The sequence below is a fragment of the Chenopodium album genome, chromosome 7 (genome assembly GCF_948465745.1).
Source record: "Chenopodium album chromosome 7, dcCheAlbu1.1, whole genome shotgun sequence".
Taxonomy (NCBI): Eukaryota; Viridiplantae; Streptophyta; class Magnoliopsida; order Caryophyllales; family Amaranthaceae; genus Chenopodium; species Chenopodium album.
Window position 1 is genome coordinate 4,247,525 of NC_137840.1, and position 24,139 is coordinate 4,271,663.

General features: G+C 35.7%; 1 protein-coding gene and 3 non-coding genes across 4 annotated transcripts; 1 reads left to right on the forward strand and 3 right to left on the reverse strand.

Moving 5' to 3' along the window:
- The first annotated feature begins 12,889 nt into the window (after window positions 1-12,889).
- Window positions 12,890-12,996, forward strand: LOC145641103 (small nucleolar RNA R71). Its single transcript, XR_014115170.1, has one exon. It is a non-coding gene; the product is annotated as a small nucleolar RNA R71 (small nucleolar RNA).
- A 6,189-nt stretch (window positions 12,997-19,185) lies between these two features.
- On the reverse strand, window positions 19,186-20,162 carry LOC145639904 (protein FAR1-RELATED SEQUENCE 5-like). The gene is made up of 2 exons (XM_081691226.1): window positions 20,063-20,162; window positions 19,186-19,580 (listed from the first exon to the last, which is right to left on the reverse strand). Exons 1-2 carry the CDS (start codon window positions 20,160-20,162, stop codon window positions 19,186-19,188), a joined length of 495 nt encoding a protein of 164 aa, XP_081547352.1.
- A 1,495-nt stretch (window positions 20,163-21,657) lies between these two features.
- Window positions 21,658-21,875, reverse strand: LOC145641392 (small nucleolar RNA U3). Its single transcript, XR_014115422.1, has one exon. It is a non-coding gene; the product is annotated as a small nucleolar RNA U3 (small nucleolar RNA).
- A 923-nt stretch (window positions 21,876-22,798) lies between these two features.
- Window positions 22,799-23,015, reverse strand: LOC145641391 (small nucleolar RNA U3). The gene has a single exon (XR_014115421.1). It is a non-coding gene; the product is annotated as a small nucleolar RNA U3 (small nucleolar RNA).
- Window positions 23,016-24,139: the final 1,124 nt, after the last annotated feature.

Sequence of the window (24,139 nt, forward strand, 5' to 3'; positions counted from 1 at the left end):
TTATAAATGTTCAATTTATATATACAGAATGATAATTTATTAAAGCAGTTTTGTTCATTTTTTTATTTGCTTATTGTTCATTTTCAATACATTAAAAAACATATGTAGATGATTTTTATATAAATTTCAATTTTCAGTTGTCAGCCCTGCCAAGAAAAATGCTGGGAAGAGGAAAAATATACAAGTACCATCAGATGAACCATCTCAAGATCCTATTGATGAAAGTTCAACTGACAGTGGAGATGATAGTGAAGAGTCAATATATAAAGCTGAACCAGAGCCTGTCAATGAGGAAGATGATGAGTTGGAGGAGGACGAGGAGGAAATAATTCCAAAGAAGAAACAAGCAAAAAGGGGGAAGGCACAGAAGTTGGTGAAGGCAAAGGCTTAAAAGGGGGAGCAAAAGTTGGTGGTGTATGATCAAGGACAGAGCATAGGTAAGGGAAAAAAGAAAATGAAAACTAGAATAGTTGAAGCAATGGAAACTAAGGAAGTTGAGGAAATACAGGAAGAAGAATTTGAGGAAGAGAAAGCATCAAAAAGAGGAGGACATGTCAAGTTCATGCAATGGATAGAAAAAATGACAGCTGAGGAAAAACAACAAGTTGTTGATATAGGGTTAGGATCACTTCTTGACATCAGTTTACCTCAACTTGATCAAAGATTCTGTAATTGGATTTTGGGAAGTTTTGAAGAGAGTAGTTAAACTTTTGAATTGCCGAAGAATGAAAAAATAGAAATTGAGGTAGAGGATGTGAGGGTAGTTTATGGATTTCCCACAGGAGAAATTCTAATTGTTGAGGCAAAGTCTGATAAAGCTAGTGAGGAGTATGCAGAATTTCTGAAGAAGTGGAGAAAATCTTGGTCAGGAAAAACTCCATCAGTGAGTCAGGTATGATCAGTTTTAAATGTTCATATTTAATACATTAAATGATCAAATTTGTAAAAATTTTGTTCATTTTGTTTACAGATTGTGAATGGATACATACATGACAAATTCAAAAACAAAAGACCAGAAAGTGAACATTTCATAACTAACTTTTTAGCAGTAGCAGTGAACTGCATGATGAAATGCAAATCAAACAATCAATGCCATTTCAAGTTTCTTTTTTCTATGATGGAGAAAGAAAAAATCAAGAATTTGAATTGGTGTCAGTATGTATTTGACTCACTTATCAGAAGTCATGTTGATTGGAGAAAGCAGCAAGGCAAGGGGTTCTACAAAGGCCCTCTGCAATTTCTGATGGTAAATTATTAGATACAAAATGTTCATTCATATTTTGATAAATGCTCATTTATTATATTGTTAATGTTACTTGTTTTATTTGTTCCTGTAGCTGTTTTACTTTGATAGGGTTCAGAGGTTGGACAAAAGGCCTCCAAGAACATTTCCTATTATTTTTGTATGGAAAAGAGACATGGCTGTGGAAAGGATGAAGATTGAGATTGATTTGGGATTTGGGAGAGGAAAAATTCTACCAAGGATTGCTGCAAAAGTTGAAGAAAGTGCTCAGGTTATAAAATGATCAAAATTGTTAACATAAATGTTCATTTGTATGATATTAAATGTTCACATGCATAATTCTGAATATTTATTCTTATAATCTAGGTTTTCATGGATGATTTTGTAACCCTGGTGAAGACAACTTGTTCAAACCTGTCAATGCTTTCTACAAAATTAGTGAAGGCAAAGGACATCTATCCTGGAAATGACTTGGTGAAAAAAGTTGATGAAGTGTTAGGAAAAGTGGCAAGTAGGGAACCGTCTATTCTAAGCCAAGATGAAGAATTCTTTAGCAGTGATGATTTCCTGAATGCACTTGATCAGACTGAGAAGGAACTGATGCAAGCATCTGAGAGGCAAATAACTGAAAAGCAAATTTCTTTGAAGAAAATGACCAAAAAGGGAAAGGAAAAGGAAGAAGAATATGACATCAGAAAAGCTTTCAGCTTGGGGTTGACTCCACCTTCTCCAGCCATTGGTAAATTCTAACTCATAGACACTATTCTGATTTTTATATAGAAATTTTTTTAATTTGTGGTCTAAATTGTTTTAATTTGTTAATTTTTAAAAACAGGAACAGGACCCAACACTTCAACACTTGATAATATAATTGAACCATCAACAACTGCAACAAATGGTAATGTTCATTTATATAATAAATAATGTACATAAATGAAAATTGAATATTTTCTAATTATTATGTATAAATACTATTAACTTTATGTTTATCCATAATGATGATTTATAAAACAGCTAAAGAAACGGATATGGGTAAAACTTCAGCAGCTTCAGAACAAGATATTGAAGGATTGCCTAGAAATGGTAAAATGTTCAATTATAAGGAGTAAAATATTCATTTACAAAGAAATAATATTCACTTTTAATATTATTTCTTCTTAGATGCAGGATCTGGATCAAAAGTTGATGCTGATACTAGGTCAGATATTGGTGGAAAAAGTGATGATCCAATCGGAGAAGCAGAACAAGAAAAGGAAGATGTTTCTGGAAAAACAAAGAATGATGACAAAGTAGAGGGATAAAAACTTGAAGACATGTCTTACTATTAGGGTTATGTAATTAGTAAGGATAAATTATCTAGATGGAACAATTTAACTTATGTAACTGTTGTGTTGTAACTTCAAAATGGTGTTTCAAAAACTAATGTATGTGTGTACAACTTTTTGTTGAATATGTATTATGAATGTGTGGTTTATGTTATATAGATATGTTTGATTTTATGAATTGAAAACGCACATAATGTATTATGTGACTTATCATTTTATTTATATGTACTGACACTGTTTGACATTTCAGTGAACCTAAGGAGACTGATACAACATCCTCAAAAGTCACAAAAAGGTACATACATAAAACTAATGTTCAAAATAGTTAATGAACATTTTCAGATAACTAAATGTTCATTTTTCTTATTCAATATGTCCAGGAATAATGAAAAGAAAAAGTCAATTGCGGAAAAGCAAAAAGTTGAAAGGTACAATTTTATATTTTTTTATATACATATAAATGTCCATTTATATAAGAAATAATATTCTTAATAACACTACTTTATTTAATGTACAACAAGACCACAACGTGAAAAGCAAACAATTCCTCTTACTTTCCGATCTCCTTACATGATCAAATACAAGGATCTGTTCAAAGATGAGAAAACGATGAACCAAGTTGCAGTAGACCTTGCACTAAGTGGAAAAGATGAAAGGTATTTACTCTTACTAATTTTATATAAGGTTAAATATGTTCTTTGAAAATATGTTCATCTTTATATTACTAAATGTTCATATTGCAGTGCACTTTTATATTATGATGGGTTGAATCACATCAATAGACAAGAAATGAAAACACTTGGAGATGATGTTGAAGTGAAAAATTGTGTGATAGATGCATGGGCAAGGTTTCTTAATCATAAAAGGCCAAAAAACAAGATTTACTTCTCAACAATGCTTCATGTGAGTTTTACTTCTTTTTTAAAGTATAGGTATTGTTTTATATGATTTATAATTGCTAAAAATTCATTAATTTATATGTTTGTGTCTATTTCAACAGCACATTATGTGCACAAATAGAGTTTGTCAAGCAGGATCACCCATGGAGAAAAGAATTGAATCCTTCATTGAAAGAATGAACAACGAGCTGAAGGGGAATAAAATTGATAGCATTGTTGGATACAAACAGGTATTGCCATTATAATTATATACATATGTTCAACAATATTTAGTAAAATGTTCAATAATATTTTATTATTTGTTCAGGTCTTCTTCCCAGTATCAACTTCTCAACATTTTTTTTCTGCTGTGCGTCAATCATATAGAAGACAAAATTCATATAATAGACAACAGAAAACTTCCATAACATGTCTCAAAACAAGCAAAATATGAAGAACAACCAAAATTTATGGTGAGATAATATGTTCATTTATACTTAGATAAATGATCAATTATTTGTTATTAAATGTTCATGACTTCATAACAAAACCAACAAGTCAACAATTTTTTCTGTTGATATTATCAGTTAAAAGGATTGGCAGAATACATGAAACACCTTGGATATGAAGATGCAAATAGAATTGAAGACTACACAATTTTTTTGGAAAAGATGAAATGGCGTAGCAACGAGGATCATACAAATTGTGGAGTTTACATTATGAAGCATATGGAAACCTTCACTGCTGATCCTAATGAGAGTTGGATTTGTGATTTAAAACCAAACAATGTAAGTATGATAAATGTTCAATAATATAATATATAATGTTCATTTATAAAACAATGTTTAAAAATTAAAATTTAATAATTCATTTTCTTCAACAGGTGAACCATATTAGGAAACTAAGGATCCAATACACAGCTGAATTGATGTTGTTTGAAGAAAACTCTGAATCAAGAATAAATAGAAGGAAAGCAAGAAAGTTTGCATTGTAGTAGTATCATATGTTCATTTACAAATATGTATATATAGACTTATAGATGTTTTTTTTATTCTTATTAAGAAATAGACATATGAATTTTATTTGTTAAAAATTTATTGTTTATGTTTCATTTAAATAGACATGAATTTTATTTGTTAAACATTTACTTTTGTTCATATACAAATGACCATATAAACATTTATAAATGTTGAATCTTAAAAACATATAAATTCCAATATAAAGTTAAACATTACAAAATATTAAGTCAAATAGGCAGAAAATTTTTATGTCTTTAAAATAATAATAAAAAAAAATCAACATTAAAAAATAATACTTAAACTACCATTACAAAAAAGAAGTTAAAACCACAGTTATAAATATCTAATATACTAAACTATTTATCTTTATTAGCCAAACGTTTAGCTACAGTTGTATCAAAAAAGGCTAACAATCTGTCATACTTAGAAGAAATTTTTCCAGAACTTAATTGAACTTTTCTTGATTGAACATTTGGAACACGAGCACCTTGATCATTTCTTTGAACAGTTGGAGGAACAACTTGAACACTTGGAACATGAAAACCTTGATCATTTGTTGAATGAACATTTCTTGAATTGGATTTGAACATTTTTGGATTGAATTGTGAACAATTCTGGGGTGCAGTTTGAACAATCCTAGAAACCGTAGGTTGAACACCAGCAGGAGATTTTGTTGACTCACTAGGTTGAACACGAGCACCTTGATCATTTCTTTGAACTGTGGGAGGAATAACTTGAACATTCTGAACACGAAATCCTTGATCATTTTTTTAAACTGTAGAAGAAATAACTTGAACATTTGTTGATTGAACATTTCTAGAGTTGGATATGATCATTTCTGGATTAGTGTTTGACAGGGTAAAGTCGTATCCCCAAATCAAAAGTAATTCCCAAATCCTCTAACTAATGTAGATAGGGAAGTAGGGTCGAATCCACAGAGAAACGGATCTTTCTATTCCTAATTAACTAATATAATCTAGATTTTGAAGTAACCAATATTTATAATTGAATAATAAACTAAACTGCGGAGATCAAGAATAAGGAGAAAATAATATATAAAAGGATCTAGGGCATAGGTTCACCAATAAATAATATTCCAGGGTAGAATATAATAATCATTCATCAATGCATATATTAATCAGATTATAAAGGGATTTCGCTACGTATTATAATCACACAATTAATTTACCAGTATTAAATCTCATCTTTCGAATCTCGACCTAACCATTTATAAATTAACCTGCCTATTGAAACTAGACCTAAACATCAATTCTCATCTGTCGAATCTCGAATCAATATTGTCAAACTCATGCATAAAAGATCAGGCCTAATCTAGTCACAGAGCATTAAATCAATCAATAGGAAATTAATCTAGCATTGATAATTAACAACAATAAATTACCCCTTCATATTATTTATGGATCTTCATAAACCCTGGAAATAGAACTACTCACGCATTATAGGAACTAAACAAATCAAAGCAATAAAACAAGACATAATTAAAGGAATAAAATAAACAACTAAGATTAAGAGAAGAGAAATAGTTACCAAACAAAGCTTGAATTAAGAGTAGATTAAGAACAAAGGTTTAAGAGAAATAAAATCTAAGAAAACAATTAAGAGAGTAAAAAAAGAGTAACAGAGAGAGAGATAGAGAGATCCTAAAATCGTATTACGGAGGAGTATTTATACTCCGTACAAATCCTAAACTAAAACAAACTAAAAGGACGCTAATCGTCTCCTAACAATTACACGCGCCCGATCGGGCGAGGCACCGCCAGATCGGGCGCGCCTTTTTGCTCTTCAGGTTGAATCTCGCGCCCGGCCGGGCGCCGACCTTAGCTTCTCCCGCCCGGCCGGGCGCCAGCCTTTTTGGCTGGGCGGCTCTCTTGGGCCACTAATTGAACTACGATTGGGCTCCAATTCTTCGGGCCAATCTGGGTTTCCTCTTCCGGTCTTTAATGCTCGGTCCAAATGCCTCGGTATCACCTATACCGAGCCCTTAATCACCGGTTCGATGGCTCTAACAGGTCCTGGGCTATAAAGTCTGGTCGTGCTTCTCCAATGTTCGTGATTGCTCCAAAATATCTCGGGAAAATACTCCAAAAGTGTAAATCCCTGCAAAAGTCAACCAAATCTACGAAAACACTAGAAAACACCAATTAGTAATAAAAGTGGCTCTAAAGAGCCAAAACACTACTAATAATGACCAAGGGACGGGGGTAAAATACTATATAAAATAGACACATCAAACTCCCCCAAGCCAAACCTTTGCTTGTCCCTAAGCAAAGATCTCATCAATGAATCAATAAATATGCTTCACCCCAAAAAGTAAAAATCAAGCACAAACGATTCAGGGTAAATCAAATAAACATGCTTCAAAATCAACCAATCAAATCCATCTAATTACCAATCTTCCCTAACAATTGTCAAATAGAGCAAACCACAAGAGCATATAGAATTCAAGACTAGTGCTCACGCACTCAACTCTCATTTTTGTGGCGAGTAAAAGATGTACTCGATCGCTCTCCATCCAACCCCTTTATGTAAACAATGCCCTCCCAACTCACACTCTCGTGTGTATAAAACAATGAACGCTCAACCTACTAGTCGATTCGAAATATGTCAAATCATAACTTGCATTGATAAACAACACTTTCACATTCATACAATTCTATGCACAAAGGTCGGAAGGTCTTTAAAGCTTGTAATGTAAGGCTAGGGAAAAGGGTAGGAATCATTTGGGAGCAAGTGAGAGAAAAGCTATGCTAAAGGGAGCAAATCCTAATAAAACCCATGATCAAAATAAATAATGATCAACATCTCCTACATAACCAACTCTAATATCAACCAAATATACTCCGATCATAATAAATAATCCCAACACTTACAATTTCACTCATAAAAATATAATAATGAAGAAGTGGAGTGAATGAACAAACTTTATTTCCAAACTTGAATTTTTCATTGAAGTTCTTATTTATTTTATTTTGAATCAACCTCCAACTAGAACAATTGAACACTTTTTTTTTCTTTTGAATTTTCTATTGAAGTTCACTTATTTTTTTCACATTTTTTTTTCTTGAACTTCTCTTTTTTTTCATAACATTATGCTTTATTTTTTCAAGAAAATATAACTCTCAAACTCATAAAAAATAAACATGATCAAAAGCAAAACTACTTCTCAAAACCCACCCAAATTGTGCAAATAATAAGCACACTACAAACTCCCACACCTCACTCACTAATAGCTCCCCCAAGCCAAACTTGGGACTAGTAACCAATGGGGAAAAATAGGATTGTAATGTGGCTAATAAAACAACAAAAAGTCAAGGCAACAACATGGGTAGCAAGAAGGGAACAAATGTATCTACAATCATCTGGAGGCTACCTAAAAGAATAAACGCCTTCGTCCTCCTCAATGTGCATAATAATGAATCATATAAATATTACTAATAGTTGCAAACCAATACTCAAATTCATTGACATACTAGGAACTAACACACATTCCTAATCAAATCAACTAGTTAAGCACTATATTCACAAGTAGTTGGACAAAATTGACGCATGTTAAGGTTCCAAGGCAATCGAACATCAAATCATGATCAACTAATCCACAATGCTTATCATCATATACCAAGAATCAAAACAATTTTCTCAAGTAAGGGGCACAGGGAAGCATGATTTACAATTCATTGGAACGTATTTTTGGATTTTTTTATTTTTCAATTTATTTTTGTATTTTTCATATATAAGAAAGCAATAAAACTAACCTAGAAAGCAATAAATCTAAACTAAGAAAACACACCAAAAATAAAAGAAAAGAGAAAAAGAAAGATACCAAATCCAAAATCTCCCCCAAGCCAGAATCAGACAATGTCCTCATTGGCTCGGGAGCTAGTCCTGATCATCCTCATCCATGTGGCCGAACCCTGCACCTCCACTGCCACCTGCACCAGAAGAGCTACCACCAAAATAATCAGCATGAAAACTCCCCCCCCCCCCCGCCGGTCCCCCGAAAGGAATGTCTTGGCCGTACCCATGGAAGGAAGAATATTCAGTGTAAATACCATGGGCAGTGGGATCCGTATCGTATGCCTGGGGTGGAGGCTGAAACCAGTCAGGGTAAATAGCGTCGTCGGGAATGTTGCCCAGACGAGCGTAATCATCGTACATAGGGTAGAGAGCTCTACCCTGGTTCCTCTCTAGGTACCCTAACCTCTGGTCTATGGAGCCTACCATCCTCCTAAGGTCAGTATGGGAATGCTCGATACGTCCTAAGGCCTGACCTATACTCTGAAGGTCCCAAACTGGGTCAGAGTCAACATGAGGGACGGAGTGAGACATGCGAGGTGGAGAAAATGCCACCTCGGGCTGAGGCTGAGGCTGGGGTGGTGGAACTGGTGGTGGTGGTGCTTCCCCCCTAGCGTTGGCAACTAAAACATCATATGTGTAAGATGGTTTCCCTGGGGGAAAGGCGGTCAAGTCAGGACTGGGTAGGGGAAAGATGGGAAAAGGTTGCTCGCTCCCAGTCCTAATACACCAGTGGGGTGTCTGCTCACCATCCGATCGTACCCAACCCAACTCCTCTAGGTACCTAATGGTCATGTAGGTATCAGGTCCACAGTTGGTCATCTGGTGGGGTCTAGTCTCTACAAAACTGGCCTTCTTAATAGCTATCCTAATGATGAGGCCACCTAGACGGATGGGGGTAGTAGCGGTGTTACTAGCCGTAGCATGCCTAGCTAAGTGATGGATGATATACCTAGCTATGTTAAGCTTCCCGAATGCGAACACATCATGGCCAATAACAGCAAGTTCATTGGTCTGACAGTTATGGGGCTCGTTCCTACCTAAAAAGCTAACACCGGCAAATCTTTGCCATACTTTAAGAACGGGGTGATGGATTGGTTTAGCACTAGCATGTGGGGCGTTAGGCGCCGGCAAACTAGTCAAAGCAGTATAAATATCATCCATTTTGTATTCAGCATGCCATTGGTGAGGCAAATCAGGTTCCAAATCAAACAATTTACAAAAATCAACAAAAGTTAAAGTAATATTTCTATTATTTAACCTAAAAATCAATTATGGCCCATTTTTATGGCTATGAACATGCAAAGAGGAAAGAAATTCACAGGTTAATTCACGATAAGTGGCATAGTGCATATCAAAGAATTTCCTCATACCAATATCGTTCAAAAATCTCCTAACATAATCACATAGACCTAATGCTTCTAGAGTAGGGCGGTGTAACCACCGTGAAGGAATTACCTCACGCCCGTAGAGTTGCTCAAGCTTTTCCTTATGTTCCGGGGTTGCTATTTTGATCGTCGGCCAATGCGGTAGTTGCAACGCCGGGTCGTATTGCTGACTTGAGCTTGAGCTTCCCCCTAAAAGTGTTCTTGCCCTCTTTGCTGCCATTTTTGATATTTTTTTGAAAATGGGTCTAAAAATTATTTGATTGGAACTTGAAGATTTTGGTGTAGAAATGTAGAGGATGAAGAGGGGATTAAAAATATGTAAAAAGTTTTGGATTAGGGTGAGAAATGAAGGAGAAATCTTAGAGAGAAGGTAGAGAGAATTTGAGTTTTAGAGAGAGAAAGTAATGGAGGAAAGAAGAAATGAAGGAAGAAAGAAGAAATGAAGGAAGAAAGAAGAAAAGGGGGCGGACGACCTCGCGCCCGGTCGGGCGATCTGGAATTTTCGATTCATTTGGTTCTCAAGCTCGGTCGGGCGCCATTCGCCCGATCGGGCGATCTGATGCCCCGTATTGCCTTCAACTCTCGCGTCCGATCGGGCGCCCTTCACCCGGTCGGGCGATCTAACGCTCAAAATCTGATGGTCTCTCGCGCCCGGTCAGGCGATCTGATGAGATAATTTTTGCCTCTTCTCGCACCCGGTCGGGCGAGATTCGCCCGATTGGGTGGACAATTTAGTCCGTATACGACGAGTTTCGCGCCCGGTCGGGCGCCCATCGCCCGGTCGGGCAAAAATACTCAACTTTTGGACCTAGATCTCGCGCCCGATCGGGCGGACTTCGCCCGGTCGGGCCCGAGGCTAAATTGTCGAATTTTTATTTTCTTCTTTTCTCAAAATTTGGCCAACTCTTTTCCTTCAAAACTGTACAAAACTCATAAAACTCATTAAATTCCCTCATCTCTCCTCTCATAAGAAAAAGGAAAGAAAAACTAGTCTAAAGAAAAACATTAAAAATACGGGTTGCCTCCCGCAAAGCGCTGGTTTATCTAGGTCCCGCACGACCTTCTTACCAAGTACAATAACTAGGACCCTTGGCATAACGCTTGATCGGGCGGTTTCTCACCCGGTCTAGCGGTGTTTCGGCTGCAACGCGGCTTCCTGACATGCCTGTGGGACGCCAATTCACCTTATCTGGTGGATCCTCCTTGACTTGGACTGGGAGGTCTTCAATGCTATGCACCAAAGATCCCCCTTTGATCGAGGGTTGCTTCAAATTGTTATTGCATTCAACACTTGCAACTCGATCTGGCGGAACACTTACCGTAGGCTCAAATTGCACAACTTGCTTGATTGATTCCACCTTTTCGTCCTCGAAACCAAGACCAACAGTGTAAAGTGCTCTTTCAATTGCATCAACTTCCTTCTGCCATTTTTCTATCTCATCTGAAAGGGATGCAACACAAGATACCGCCTCCAAGGGGTCTTTCTCAAGAGCTTGGGGCTTGTTAGAATAATTCTCAACCACATTAACACTAAAACATTTCTCCTCAGTCATGGAGCTTTTAGGGGTATTATTAAGATTAAAAATAACTTTATCATCCCCTACCTATAGTGTAAACTTACCACTTCTCACATCTATGATTGCTCCTGCAGTGTTAAGGAATGGTCTACCCAAAATAATTGGGGTTTGCATATCCTCAGCCATATCAAGAACAAAAAAATCCACTGGTATATAAAATTTACCTACTCTAACGGGGACATCCTCTAAAACACCTAAAGGGTATTTGAAAGAACGGTCGGCCATTTGTAGAGTAATATTAGTAGATTTTAATTTACCCATATTCAACTTGGAACACACAGATAATGGCATGACACTAACGCTAGCACCCAAATCACACAATGCATTATCAATCATTAGATTGCTTATATGACAAGGGATAGAAAAGCTACCCAGATCTTTTAATTTAGGTGGAGACTTATTTTGAAGTACGACACTACACTCTGCAGTGAAAGCTACTGTCTCTACCTCACTAATAGACATTTTCCTTGTCAGTGTTTCTTTCATAAATTTTGCATACGAAGGAATTTGTGTGATTAATTCAGTGAAGGGAACTGTTACCATCAAATCTTTTACCATCTCCGGGAACTTACCAAACTGCTTTTCCAAGTTTGTCTTCAAGTGACGATTGGGGAATGGAAGTTTGATAATTGGCTTTGGAGCATTGTTGCTCTTATCTGGAGTAGCCACCTTCTCTGGAGTCGTACCCTGCAATGTAGAATTAGATATGTTAGTATTATCCTTTAGCCCTGCAGGGCTATTAGCTACATTGTCAGGTTTAATGGAATCAAGATTAGCATTATTTAATAAAACAGGTTCATCAACTCTGGGCATAGGGGGCCCTTCATAGTTTGAACCACTCCTTAGAGTAATTGCATAGGCTTGATCCGTAGGCCTGGTCGGCTGTGCCGGCAGAGCTCCCTGTTGGCGGGCTTGTAGAGTAGCGGAAAGTTGCGCAATTTAATTATCTACAATTTTATTGTGCGCTAGAATTGAATCAATTGTCGCATCTCTACTCTCCATGTGCTTCTGCATATTAACCAACATCGCTCTAATTTCCACCAGAGAAGGGTCGGAAGATGAGGAGGGTTGTTGTGGTTGGTTCTTCTGGCTAGCATTAGGATGGTAATATTTCTGCTGCTGTTGTTGTGGCGCCTGTGGTTCTTGTGGTGGTGGATTTTGAACATTAGTACTCTGGTAGGAAAGGTACAGATGATTTCGATACCCGGGATTGTAGGTGTTGGAGTATGGGTTATTCTGCCTATAAGCTTGAAAGGCATTAACTTGCTCTACGGAAATCCTGCAATCTTGTTCCCAATGACCTATAATACCACAATTTACCACAATTTTCACAGAAAGCCTCATTAGAATTATTATTAATTGCAGAAACATTAGCTACATTAGCAGTGCTCAGATTATCTAATTTTTGGCAGATAGAGGTCAATTGAGCTTGCAAAAAGGATACAGAGTCGACACTATGCTTCCCCTTGTTAGCAAATCCTCTAGGATTCCCATATTGGGAATTATGTATCGCCATATCTTCAATAACCTGACCTGCATCATCAACATTTAGATTCATAAATCTCCCACTAGCTGCAGAATCTAAAATTATTCTAGAAGAATTTCCAATGCCATTATAAAAGGCTTGGATTAACTGCCATTGTGCTAAATTATGGTGGGGGCATTCTCTTTGTAAGTCCTTGAACCTCTCCCAAGCCTCATATAAGGATTCATCGGCTTCTTGGGCAAAGTTCTGAATCGCACTCCGTAGTACGACTGTTCTCTCTACAGGATAATACTTATTATAAAAATTCAAAACAAGAGTTTCCCAGTCAGTTATACCAAGTGCAGTTCTATTTAAGCCATTAAACCACAATTTAACTTTTCCAGTTAAAGAGAAGGGAAAGAGAATCTCCCTGATTTGGTCTTGAGTGACCCCGGCTTGCCTGATGGTATTGTAATATTGACAATAGTCGGCAATGTGAAGATTTGGGTCTTCACCCTTAGCTCCAATGAATTGCTTCCTCTCTATCATCGTTATAAATTGAGAATTAATTTCGAATTGTACCCCATCAAGAGCCGGAGTGGGGGTGAGATGTGGAAAATCTTTAAGCTTTGGTTGTGAGTAATCACTAAGCTTCTTTGGAACCGCCATTTCTGATTCTGCGTCTGATGATACCTCTGAATCGCTAGAACCAGTTGGAGGATCGCGGTGATTATTATAATTATCAACAGATCCGTCTGGATATGCTTGTAGAGATTTTTCTGTCTATGGAAGTAACGCTCGATCTCAGGATCGAATGGGATGTACCCTGATCTGGAACACCTGGGCAGAAACAAAAAAAACTAAAAGCAAATATGAGATTTGCCTCAAAGAACTAACGTTCTCTAAGACATAAAAAAAAATAAAAAAAATAAAATAAAAAAAAAACCTAGACTACAAAAATAATTAGAAATAAAAATAAAACCGTTTCCCCGGCAACGGCGCCAAATTTTGACAGGGTAAAGTCGTATCCCCAAATCAAAAGTAATTCCTAAATCCTCTAACTAATGTAGATAGGGAAGTAGGGTCGAATCCACAGAGAAATGGAACTTTCTATTCCTAATTAACTAATATAATCTAGATTATGAAGTAACCAATATTTATAATTGAATAATAAACTAAACTACGGAGATCAAGAATAAGGAGAAAATAATATATAAAAGGATCTAGGGCATAGGTTCAACAATAAATAATATTCCAGGGTAGAATATAATAATCATTCATCAATGCATATATTAATCAGATTATAAAGGGCTTTCGCTACGTATTATAATCACACAATTAATTTACCGGTATTAAATCTCATCTTTCGAATCTCAACCTAACCATTTATAAATTAACCTGCCTATTGAAACTAGACCTAAACATCAATTCTCATCTGTCGAATCTCGAATCAATATTGTCAAACTCATGCATAAAAGATCAGGCCTAATCTAGTCACAGAGGATTAAATCAATCAATAGGAAATTAATCTAGCATTGATAATCAACAACAATAAATTACCCCTTCATATTATTTATGGATCCCCATAAACCCTAGAAATAGAACTACTCACGCATTATAGGAACTAAACAAATCAAAGCAATAAAACAAGACATAATTAAACGAATAAAATAAACAACTAAGATTAAGAGAAGAAAAATAGTTACCAAACAAATCTTGAATTAAGAGTAGATTAAGAACAAAGGTTTAAGAGAAAGAAAATCTAAGAAAACAATTAAGAGAGTAAAGAAAGAGTAAGAGAAAGAGAGATAGAGAGATCCTAAAATCGTATTACGGAGGAGTATTTATACTCCGTACAAATCCTAAACTAAAACAAACTAAAACGACGCTAATCGTCTCCTAACAATTACACGCGCCCGATCGGGCGAGGCACCGCCCGATCGGGCGTGCCTTTTTGCTCTTCAGGTTGAATCTCGCGCCCGGCCGGGCGCGTCACCGGGCGCCGACCTTAGCTTCTCCCGCCCGGCCGGGCGCGCCTCCGAGCGCCAGCCTTTTTGGCCGGGCGGCTCTCTTGGGCCACTAATTGAACTACGATTGGGCTCCAATTCTTCGGGCCAATCAAGGTTTCCTCTTCCGGTCTTTAATGCTCGGTCCAAATGCCTCGGTATCACCTATATCGAGCCCTTAATCACCGGTTCGATGGCTCTAACCGATCCTGGGCTATAAAGTCTGGTCGTGCTTCTCCAATGTTCGTGATTGCTCCAAAATATCTCGGGAAAATACTCCAAAAGTGTAAATCCCTGCAAAAGTCAACCAAATCTACGAAAACACTAGAAAACACCAATTAGTAATAAAAGTGGCTCGAAAGAGCCAAAAAAAATTACTAATTATGATCAAGGGACGGGGGTAAAATACTATATAAAATAGACACATCAGTGTTTGAACAATTCTGAGTAGGATTTTGAACATTCCTGGGAACTGTAGGTTGAATAACAGTAGAAGATTTTGTTGACGCACTAGTATGAATTGGAACTCTTGGATTAATTTGAGAGTAAGTTTTAACACCAGATGCACCTTTATTTGCACCAACATTAGTTAGAGCTTGAACAGCAGAAACACCTTCAACAATATTTAAATCCTTCGCCTGTAAAAAAAATTAAATTGATCATTAATAAACCAGTATATGATCAGTTACAAACACTTATATAAACAAATAAGAAAAAAAAAACTTAGCAATAGATGAAATATCAACATCAATAAATATGCTGGATGGAAGAGGGCTTTCACCAGTAGCCTACAAAAAAACCAAAAAATAAATAAAAAATAAAAATTTAAATAAAAAAATTATCATATAGATCATAAATGCCAAAAAATAAAATAAATTTATAATCAATAACAAACAAACATACCTGATCAAAATCATTAAAAATTCTCTGATCTGATTCCTTAGAACTAGAAGGAATTTCTTCTACAACAGCTGAATTAAAGCCAACCTATATTTTTAAATTATAAAAATCAATAATAATAAAATATAAATAAACTGTTTTTTTTTTTTTTTGCACATTTGAATTTACCTGAGACTGTTTATTGCTCAAAACAATCAATTCAGTGGGATCACTAATAGAATTAGCATAAGTAACAACACAACCATTCTCATCAAGTTCCTATTAAAAAAAACAAACATAAATGATCATTTACAAAAACTTAAATGATCAATTTGAAAATATTAAATGATCATATACTTGTACAACTGCTTGCCCTATACCCCTTTTGTAAGGAGTGTACATAGACTTTTTCCTCTTGAAATTACCCTTTGCCTTGTTTCACTGCTTCTCCAAGGTACTCTTAGGCCTTACATTCCTCTCTGAAGGAGTTATGTCTTCGATAAGTGCAATTACTAGATATATCAAGGATCACTATTATGGAGATAATAAGTTCATTCTATAGGGTCGTCTATGTTTGGTGCTAGATATGAAAATTGATCTTTGGGCTAGCTTAATAGCCCAAAGCCTTATAGAATGGATCCTACAAGGTCACACATAAGAGTATTGGGTTAAACAAGTTAGAGGCCCATTATTGGGCCTCATGAGTTCATGACATACCACATTGATATTTGGGCTTGGATAATTAGAAGAGTCTAATGGGTTTTGGACTTGACATGGTTTTATTTCTAAATATGATCTATAAATATAAACCATGCCTAGGGTTGCATGACACAACAGTTGACATACAGTAAATTGTCACACAAGCAACCAAGCATCCCAAAACCCTAACTCTCTCTCTCTACTCGACCCTCTCTCTCTCCTCCCTGTTCGTACGGCCCTCCCTTGTGGGTGGCGCGTGTGGTGGCGCGTGGGTGGTGTTGTGGTGTGTTCGTGGCTCGGATCTCCGTTGAAGGTTGATTGAAGTGTTCAGTCACAACTAACTAGCATTAGTGGAGGTTTAATCCGTGCTCGTGGACTAAGTAGAGGTGTTTGGGGTAAAAATACCCCCTATATGTGGACCAATGCCATCGCGACACCTATCCGCAAGCTCAGCGCTCAATGAGCCAATTAGAGCATGACACGTATCACTCAATGATAGAAGGGTGAAAATGGGCTCTAAGCCCACAACCCTAGAAACCGTAAAATGATGGGAAGCCAATCTACTTAGGTTAAATAACCTAAGAGGCACATATCCCAATGCTCTATAAATACTGATCTTTACATCAGTTTCAAGGGATCCAATTCTCTCTCCAAGGGCAATGCCCCCCACAATTACTTTCCCTTCTCTCTACTTTCTCTCTCTAAAATACATTATTTCGATCACTGACTTGATCGTCGGAGGCGGACCTCCGCCCCCCCCCCCTCGGGGTCCGTTGTTTTGCAGGTGTCCGGGCCGTTCGAGTGTTGCATTGCGGATCTGTCTCCCGAGGGACGTACACACCCTCCATTCGGGTGCGTACAAAAAACCCCAAAACAAGAGGAATCACACGTGGGGTTCTTGTTCTCCTTATTGTTCTTGTTCGATCACTTGTGGAATCACGCTTCAAAGGTATTATTCTTACTCTTTATGTGTTATGCATGAGATCCTTGGTTAGGTGCTATATGAATATGATTCATGATTATTTCCGCTGCGTAGTACCTATATTTCCCTATACTCTCACCTTTAGGCCTAACTTTTGGAGGATTCTTGATCTCAAGATCAACAATTTCAACCACTTTAACAGGTTCACTAAAGTCAATTACACCTGATACGCTCTCAACCTTTTCTTTTAACAGATTGAAATAACACTCAACCTCTGCCCTTGCATTCAAAGAATTCTGACAACTTGTTATCAACTTAACAAAATTTCTTATTGTTTGTGACCTCCAAAAACTAGTAGCCACAACATTTGTCCTCAAAGTAGGTTCTTCAATACCATGACTACACATGGAAGCCTTTGTCCATCGTTTCATTATATACTCTTGTGGAATATTACGCACACAATGCAAATGATATACTCGAAGAGAATGAGAACAAAGTAAACTAGTCTCACTAAAGTACATGCATGTGCAACAAACTGCATGTGTTTCCTTATTAAAAACAACTTCATGCTCAATTATATCCTTTCCAGGCCTCCAAAGAAGATATGAATATTCTGGAAAACGCAAACCATTATCAACATGATCATAAGTTGTCCCCCTAATGAACTCCTCTTCAAAAAGCACATAAGCTTGAATAGTGTACAATGATCTTGCATGAACTAATATACCAATATTAGCAAAAGCTAGGTGCCTATTACCCCTCAAAGTATTGTAATCTCTTCCACCTTTCTTACTTCTCCACTCAGAAATGACATCAAGAAAAACATGATAAAAATCACATAAACCTTGAGTCTTATTAAGACGTTGTGAAACTGACTTATTAGTAGTTTCACTACGTTGAGAGGATAATATACCACCAGACCAATACTTCTTAGAATAAGCAGGACACCACATTTCCTTTATTTTATACAAATCACATAACCAATCATCATTTTCACATTTGTATTTATCACACATCCTGTATAACAGAAATGATCATATATTAATTGAAAAATGAACAAAATATAAATTAAAATATGTACATTTGTATAAAGAATAATGATCATAAACAATATGGACACTAATAATATTATGATAACATACAAAAAAAAGTAAACTGTATGAACATATGTAAAACACTAAATGTTCATATATATATCACATAATAATCAAATATATCACATAATAAAAATAAAAAATAAATACAAAAAACAATAATTTACCTTTTCCAGAAATATTCAAATTCAGCAGGAGTTTCACAATACTTCAAAAGATATCCAAACAAATCTGTAAAGCCTTCCAAAGCTCTCAATGCTCCAATGTGTTTCTTAGAATTTTGTTCAAGATGCCATACACATAAACGATGATGAACAGTTGAAGGAAAAATGTTTCTTATACCCGCTGCAATCGCTTGTGCTTGATCAGTCATAATTGTAATGGGACTTTTCCTCCCCATTGAGTGCAAAAATGTGTCAAACAACCAATCAAAAGACTCAGTGCGCTCATTAAGAATAAAACCTATACCAAACATGACATTGTTACCATGATGGTTCATTCCAACAAATGGACCACATATCATTCCATATTTATTAGTTATATAAGTTGTATTAAAAACCAACAAATCTCCAAAGTAATGATAATCTCTCATCATCCTACCATCACGCCAAAAAAAACTAACTAAAGCACCACTATCTTGTTCAAAATCATAATAAAAATCTGCCTCATCCACATGTCTCTTGGCAAAATATTTAATCAATTGGTTACTATCACATCCTTCAATTTGGGCAGCTTTTTCAGATGACAATGCATTATACGCATCAGAAGCAGTAAAACAAAGATTAGGAGATCCACCAACCTCCTTCTTTAGAACCCTCAAAGAATCAGTAACTTTGACTCCGCTCAATTTCATTGTTGAAATGAAAAGAAGTTGCTCTTAATTCACATCCCTTTGAGACCTTATCAAATGCCTTTTTTCAGGAGGAATCATAGCATGATTATGAACCATTTCATGTCTTGTACATGTATAGACCCCTAAATGATCAATATGAAACTGCACAAAAGCTAAACAACCAGTTCGATGATCCAACTTCTCATAGATCCTTTTATTCTTACACTTATTATCTTTGAATCCCTCATTACAACAAACAAATCTTTTCATCAAAAAAGAATCATCTCTTCTTCTCTTACTCTTCCCAATTCGAATTCCAAAACTTTTCCTAAAAGGATATTCATTATACGCTTCAAAAGCTTCATCTTCAGATTTAAATTCTTTATCCTTTAATTCAGACTTTTCAGCTTCTAAATAAACAATATCATCCTTTTTTTCCACTGCACAAAGTTTTAATATACAATTATAAATTATCATAAAGAGTTTCATGAATGAACAATAACAAATAAGTAAAATGTTCAATATTAAAACAGCACATGATCAATTGCAAAAATTTCAGCACATAATATTTTGACCAATATCTTCATTATTTACCACTACACATAATATCGATATAAAAATGTAAAAATAAATGATCAAAAATGACTTTGAGACTGAACATAAACACATTGATAAGTACAAATAAGAAAACATAAATGATTAATTGAAACTATAAAATTAATCTAAAAAATATACAACAAAAACACACAATTCTAAGACACGGAGAAAATAAATGAAGCAACAAAATGTTCATACAAAGTATAACAATCCAAAAACGTTCATCATAATGTAGTCAAAGTAGTAAATTCAAATAAACAGAGCATTATAACAAAACAAAGTAGAGATGATTAAAAATTGCAAAGTTATGATCACAATTACTCACATTGTTGAACCAACGAATCAACCAAACGAACTCCAGAAGAAAACACACGCTCGCAATCACGATCAAAATCAACGCAATCTCGAGATGCAGAATTCGCCATTGATGATCGGTAACAATTATCAAATTCGTAAAAAAATTCAAATGAAGAAGATGAATTAACGAGAGAAAAATGTAGATAAAAAATGGAGGTTGATCAATTGAAGAGAGAGAAAAAATAGGGTTTAAAATCATATATATACATAGCTTGAATAATAAGAAACAAAGAAAAAAGGAAAAAAGAGAAAGAAAAGGAAAAAAAAAGGGGGAAAGAATCGCAAAATGAAGCTGCACATGAGAACTCTACGCCAGCTACAAAACGACGTAGCTTAAGGGGGGTGTAGGGTAAAATTTTCATAATTATACATCCTTATTTTGTTATTTTTTATTGGCTACAATAATTGGCCCATGTTCCATTAGAATTCAATTTATATTTGACTCCTAATTTTCTCCTGAGGAACTAGAAATGGAGGAAAGTTATGCATTTACTAATGCATAACATTGATTAAAATATTATAAAAACACATGATAGAGAGAGAAAAGAGGAGAGAGATTGGAAGAGAGAGGCATGTAGGTGGACCACACCTATTTTTTGGTCAGATTGTATCACGTGATGGGGGGACCACTTGCTGATTGTTCCACTGAAAGTTTATATAGTACCATTGAATCCTTAGTGGTACTATTTACGCATAAATTTAGTACAACTGAATACATATATAATACCATTATGCGCACATATAGTATCACTGTATATTCAATGGTACCATTTAATCATCCAATGATATCAGAATATTTATTAGTTTGTACATATGCATAATTACATGAATACCCTTTGTTATGCATTTCTAAATGCATAACATTCCTCCCTTTCAAATTCCTCTTTTCTCCTCTTTTTTGATGATGTGTCAAATTTCTAGTTGGTTGTATGTAGGGATAACATACAATAATTGTATGTGTATCAGCTCTCTTTGTACAGCAGTTAAACAATATGCATGTTTTTTGGTGTTTTGATTTATGTTTTGATGTTTTTCTGAATTGGTAATACGTCCCTTCAAATAATTTTTATCGATCTTTTGATCTTTAACTTTTCAGATATTATGGGCACCCTTATAATAAAAATATATTAAAGGGTTGATGTACTATCGTTTTAGAGTGCTCATGTGGCCATGTATATAACAATTTCTCGTTTTAGAGTGGTCCAAAATACAAGTAGATGAATATTATGTAAATAAATTATACAAATATTTTTTTTTTTTTTTTTTTTTTGAACGGATACTAATATAAAATATAGGCATAATACTATTGAAATTAATTAAAAGTTTTTTCAGTTTTAATATATAAATAACTGAAAAAACTCATATTCTTCCCATGTGGGACAATAGGTGTAATCTTATTCCTAACCTCTGAGTGTCTGACCATTGAAATGGGTTTCCTTTGAGAGCATATTATGAACTTCCAAATTTCCAATATACGGAGCCTATAGAGAAACATAGACAGTCTTGTTATGGATTCAGATACTGTTAGACCGTCTTGTTAAAAACAAAAAAAAAATTGTATTAAGTCTGTCAGACAACCATGTGACCATCCCAAGCTCACAATGGAACCTGGGAACGATCCTCTACTGCACCAGTGGTCCGAAGATCACAATTAGTAGCTGTTAATCACGCTCTAGCCACACGGTCATTATTCATCCACCAGACTTGGTTATCTGTCTCCTTAGAACTCAAGGATACAGAGGTACGATCCTATAGAACAGATCCTGTTCAAGTAAGGTCGTATCATGTTATGTTCTCTCTTCATTTTATATATGTGAAATTAGTAATGTTTTTTACCGATGTGGGACTTCTTGCTTTTCAGCCAATAACCATACAATATGTTGGCTATACAGGTTCTTCAAAAAAAAATTTGCTATACAGGAGCAAAGTCCGATCCTTCAAATTGCAGCTTCAATTTTCTGGAGACAATGTAACAAACACTCTAGTCTTTAAGAGCTGCAGCATTACAAAAACTTAAGCTCACATTCTTATCAAATACTTGAGTGACTAAAACAGCCAAATCCACGAGCATGTAGGCTCTCGCCATTCTCATCTTGACTCACAGTTGCTGCCAGTCACGCAGATCCTCCACATTTTTTCATACCATCCACCACAAAACAAAGTTATCTCTTGTAGTCGGAGTTTTTTGGAGCGACAACAAACTGTAGCTAGTTTCATATAATCATATGACAACAAAAGGCTCTTGTTTTGCCAGTCATTACAGCTTTGTAAAAAATGCATTATGACAACAAAGATGGTACCAAACGGTTGTGTAGAAATCAACCTTTTCTCAAGCACTGTTGTATGATAAGAGAATGTCACACATTTCAAGGAGCGATTGATTAGCTCTCAGATGACTACCAAAGGAAGCCAACTATCAAATACCTCCAATCTTTTATTTACGACTTTAAAAGGTATACATCAATTGTATGCATCATGAATTTATTAAGGAAACCTTTCACGAAAACTGTTAAATTAAAATAATTACTTTCGAGGAATCTAAAAGGACATGCTGTTTTCTTAGACACTCTGCAAATGTGTATGGTTTTTACCACAACTTTTCACCTTTTTCATAAAGTCTATAACAAATGGTAACAGGAGCAATTCTAACCTGTATTCAGAGTTATTACATGCAGCAGCTTTAAGCAATGCAACAAAGGTTTTGAGTCTGTCAGACAACCATGTGACCATCCCAAGTTCACAACAGAACACAGGAACGATCCTCTACTGCACCAGTGCATCCGAAGATTAAATGGAAGCCGTTAATCACGCTCTAGCCACAAGGTCATAATTCATCCACCAGACTTGGTTTTCTGTCTCCTTAGAACTCAAGGATACAGAGGTACAATCCTATAGAACAGATCCTGTTCAAGTAAGGTCGTACTATGTTGTGCTCTGTCTTCAGTTTATAAATATGCAATTAGTATTCTGTTTAACAATGTGGGACTTCATACTTTTCAGCCATTAACTATACATTCTGTTGGGGCAAAGTCCAATTCTCCAAATTGCAGCTTCAATTTTCTCTGGAGACAATGAACCAACACTACAGTGTCTAAGAGCTGCAGCATTACAAAAACTTAAGCTCAAATTCTTATCAAACACTTGAGTGACTAAAAAGCCAAATCCGCGAGCATGTAGGTTCACACCAATCCCATCTTGTCTCACAGTTGCTGCCAAAGTGCCAAGTCACACTGATCCTCCGCATTCCTTCATATGACACTCCATGCGCGAAAGCTCTCTTGAAGACACAACAAACTGTTGCCAGTTTCATATGGCAACAGGAGGCACTTGTTTAGCCAGCCATTACACAGCTTCGTGACTAGCTTTGTAAAAATGCGTAACAACAAAGATGGTAGCATACGCCTGTGTCAACCTTCACTCAAGCACGCTTGTATGAGAAAATGTCTTAGACATTTCAAGGAGCGATTGGTTCAAGGAGTGATTGGTCAGTTCACATATGACTACCAAAGGAAGTCAACAATCAAATATCACCATTCACCAAACTCTTATTTATTAAAGAAAAGAAAGAAGATTCATGACATAAAAGGTATACATCAATTATATGCATAAAAAGAGTATAGGGGTAATTTTCACGACAACTGTAATCAGAATTGTTACTTTGAAGGATTATAAAGACATGCTTTTTTGGGAAACTCGGTGAATGAATATTTGAGGAAAGTACCACAACATTTCAATTTTTTTTTTCCCTAAAGTCGATAAACAAATGGTATCAGACTATCAGGAGCAATTCTAACCTGTATTCACATGCAGAAATTCCTTAGGTAGTCTATCAGCTCTCTTCCAAAGTAGATTGCTGCAAAATTAGCGGATGTTAATTGTACAAGACATGCTCATATCACACACCATATAAATGAGAAACTACTGATTAAGGATAAACAATAACAGTAAATCATGAGCAGCATTAAGCATTGCTGAACTAACTTACACTAACCCCAAATCCAAGTGAAGCCCACAAGAATACACAATAGCAATAAAGATGTGAGTT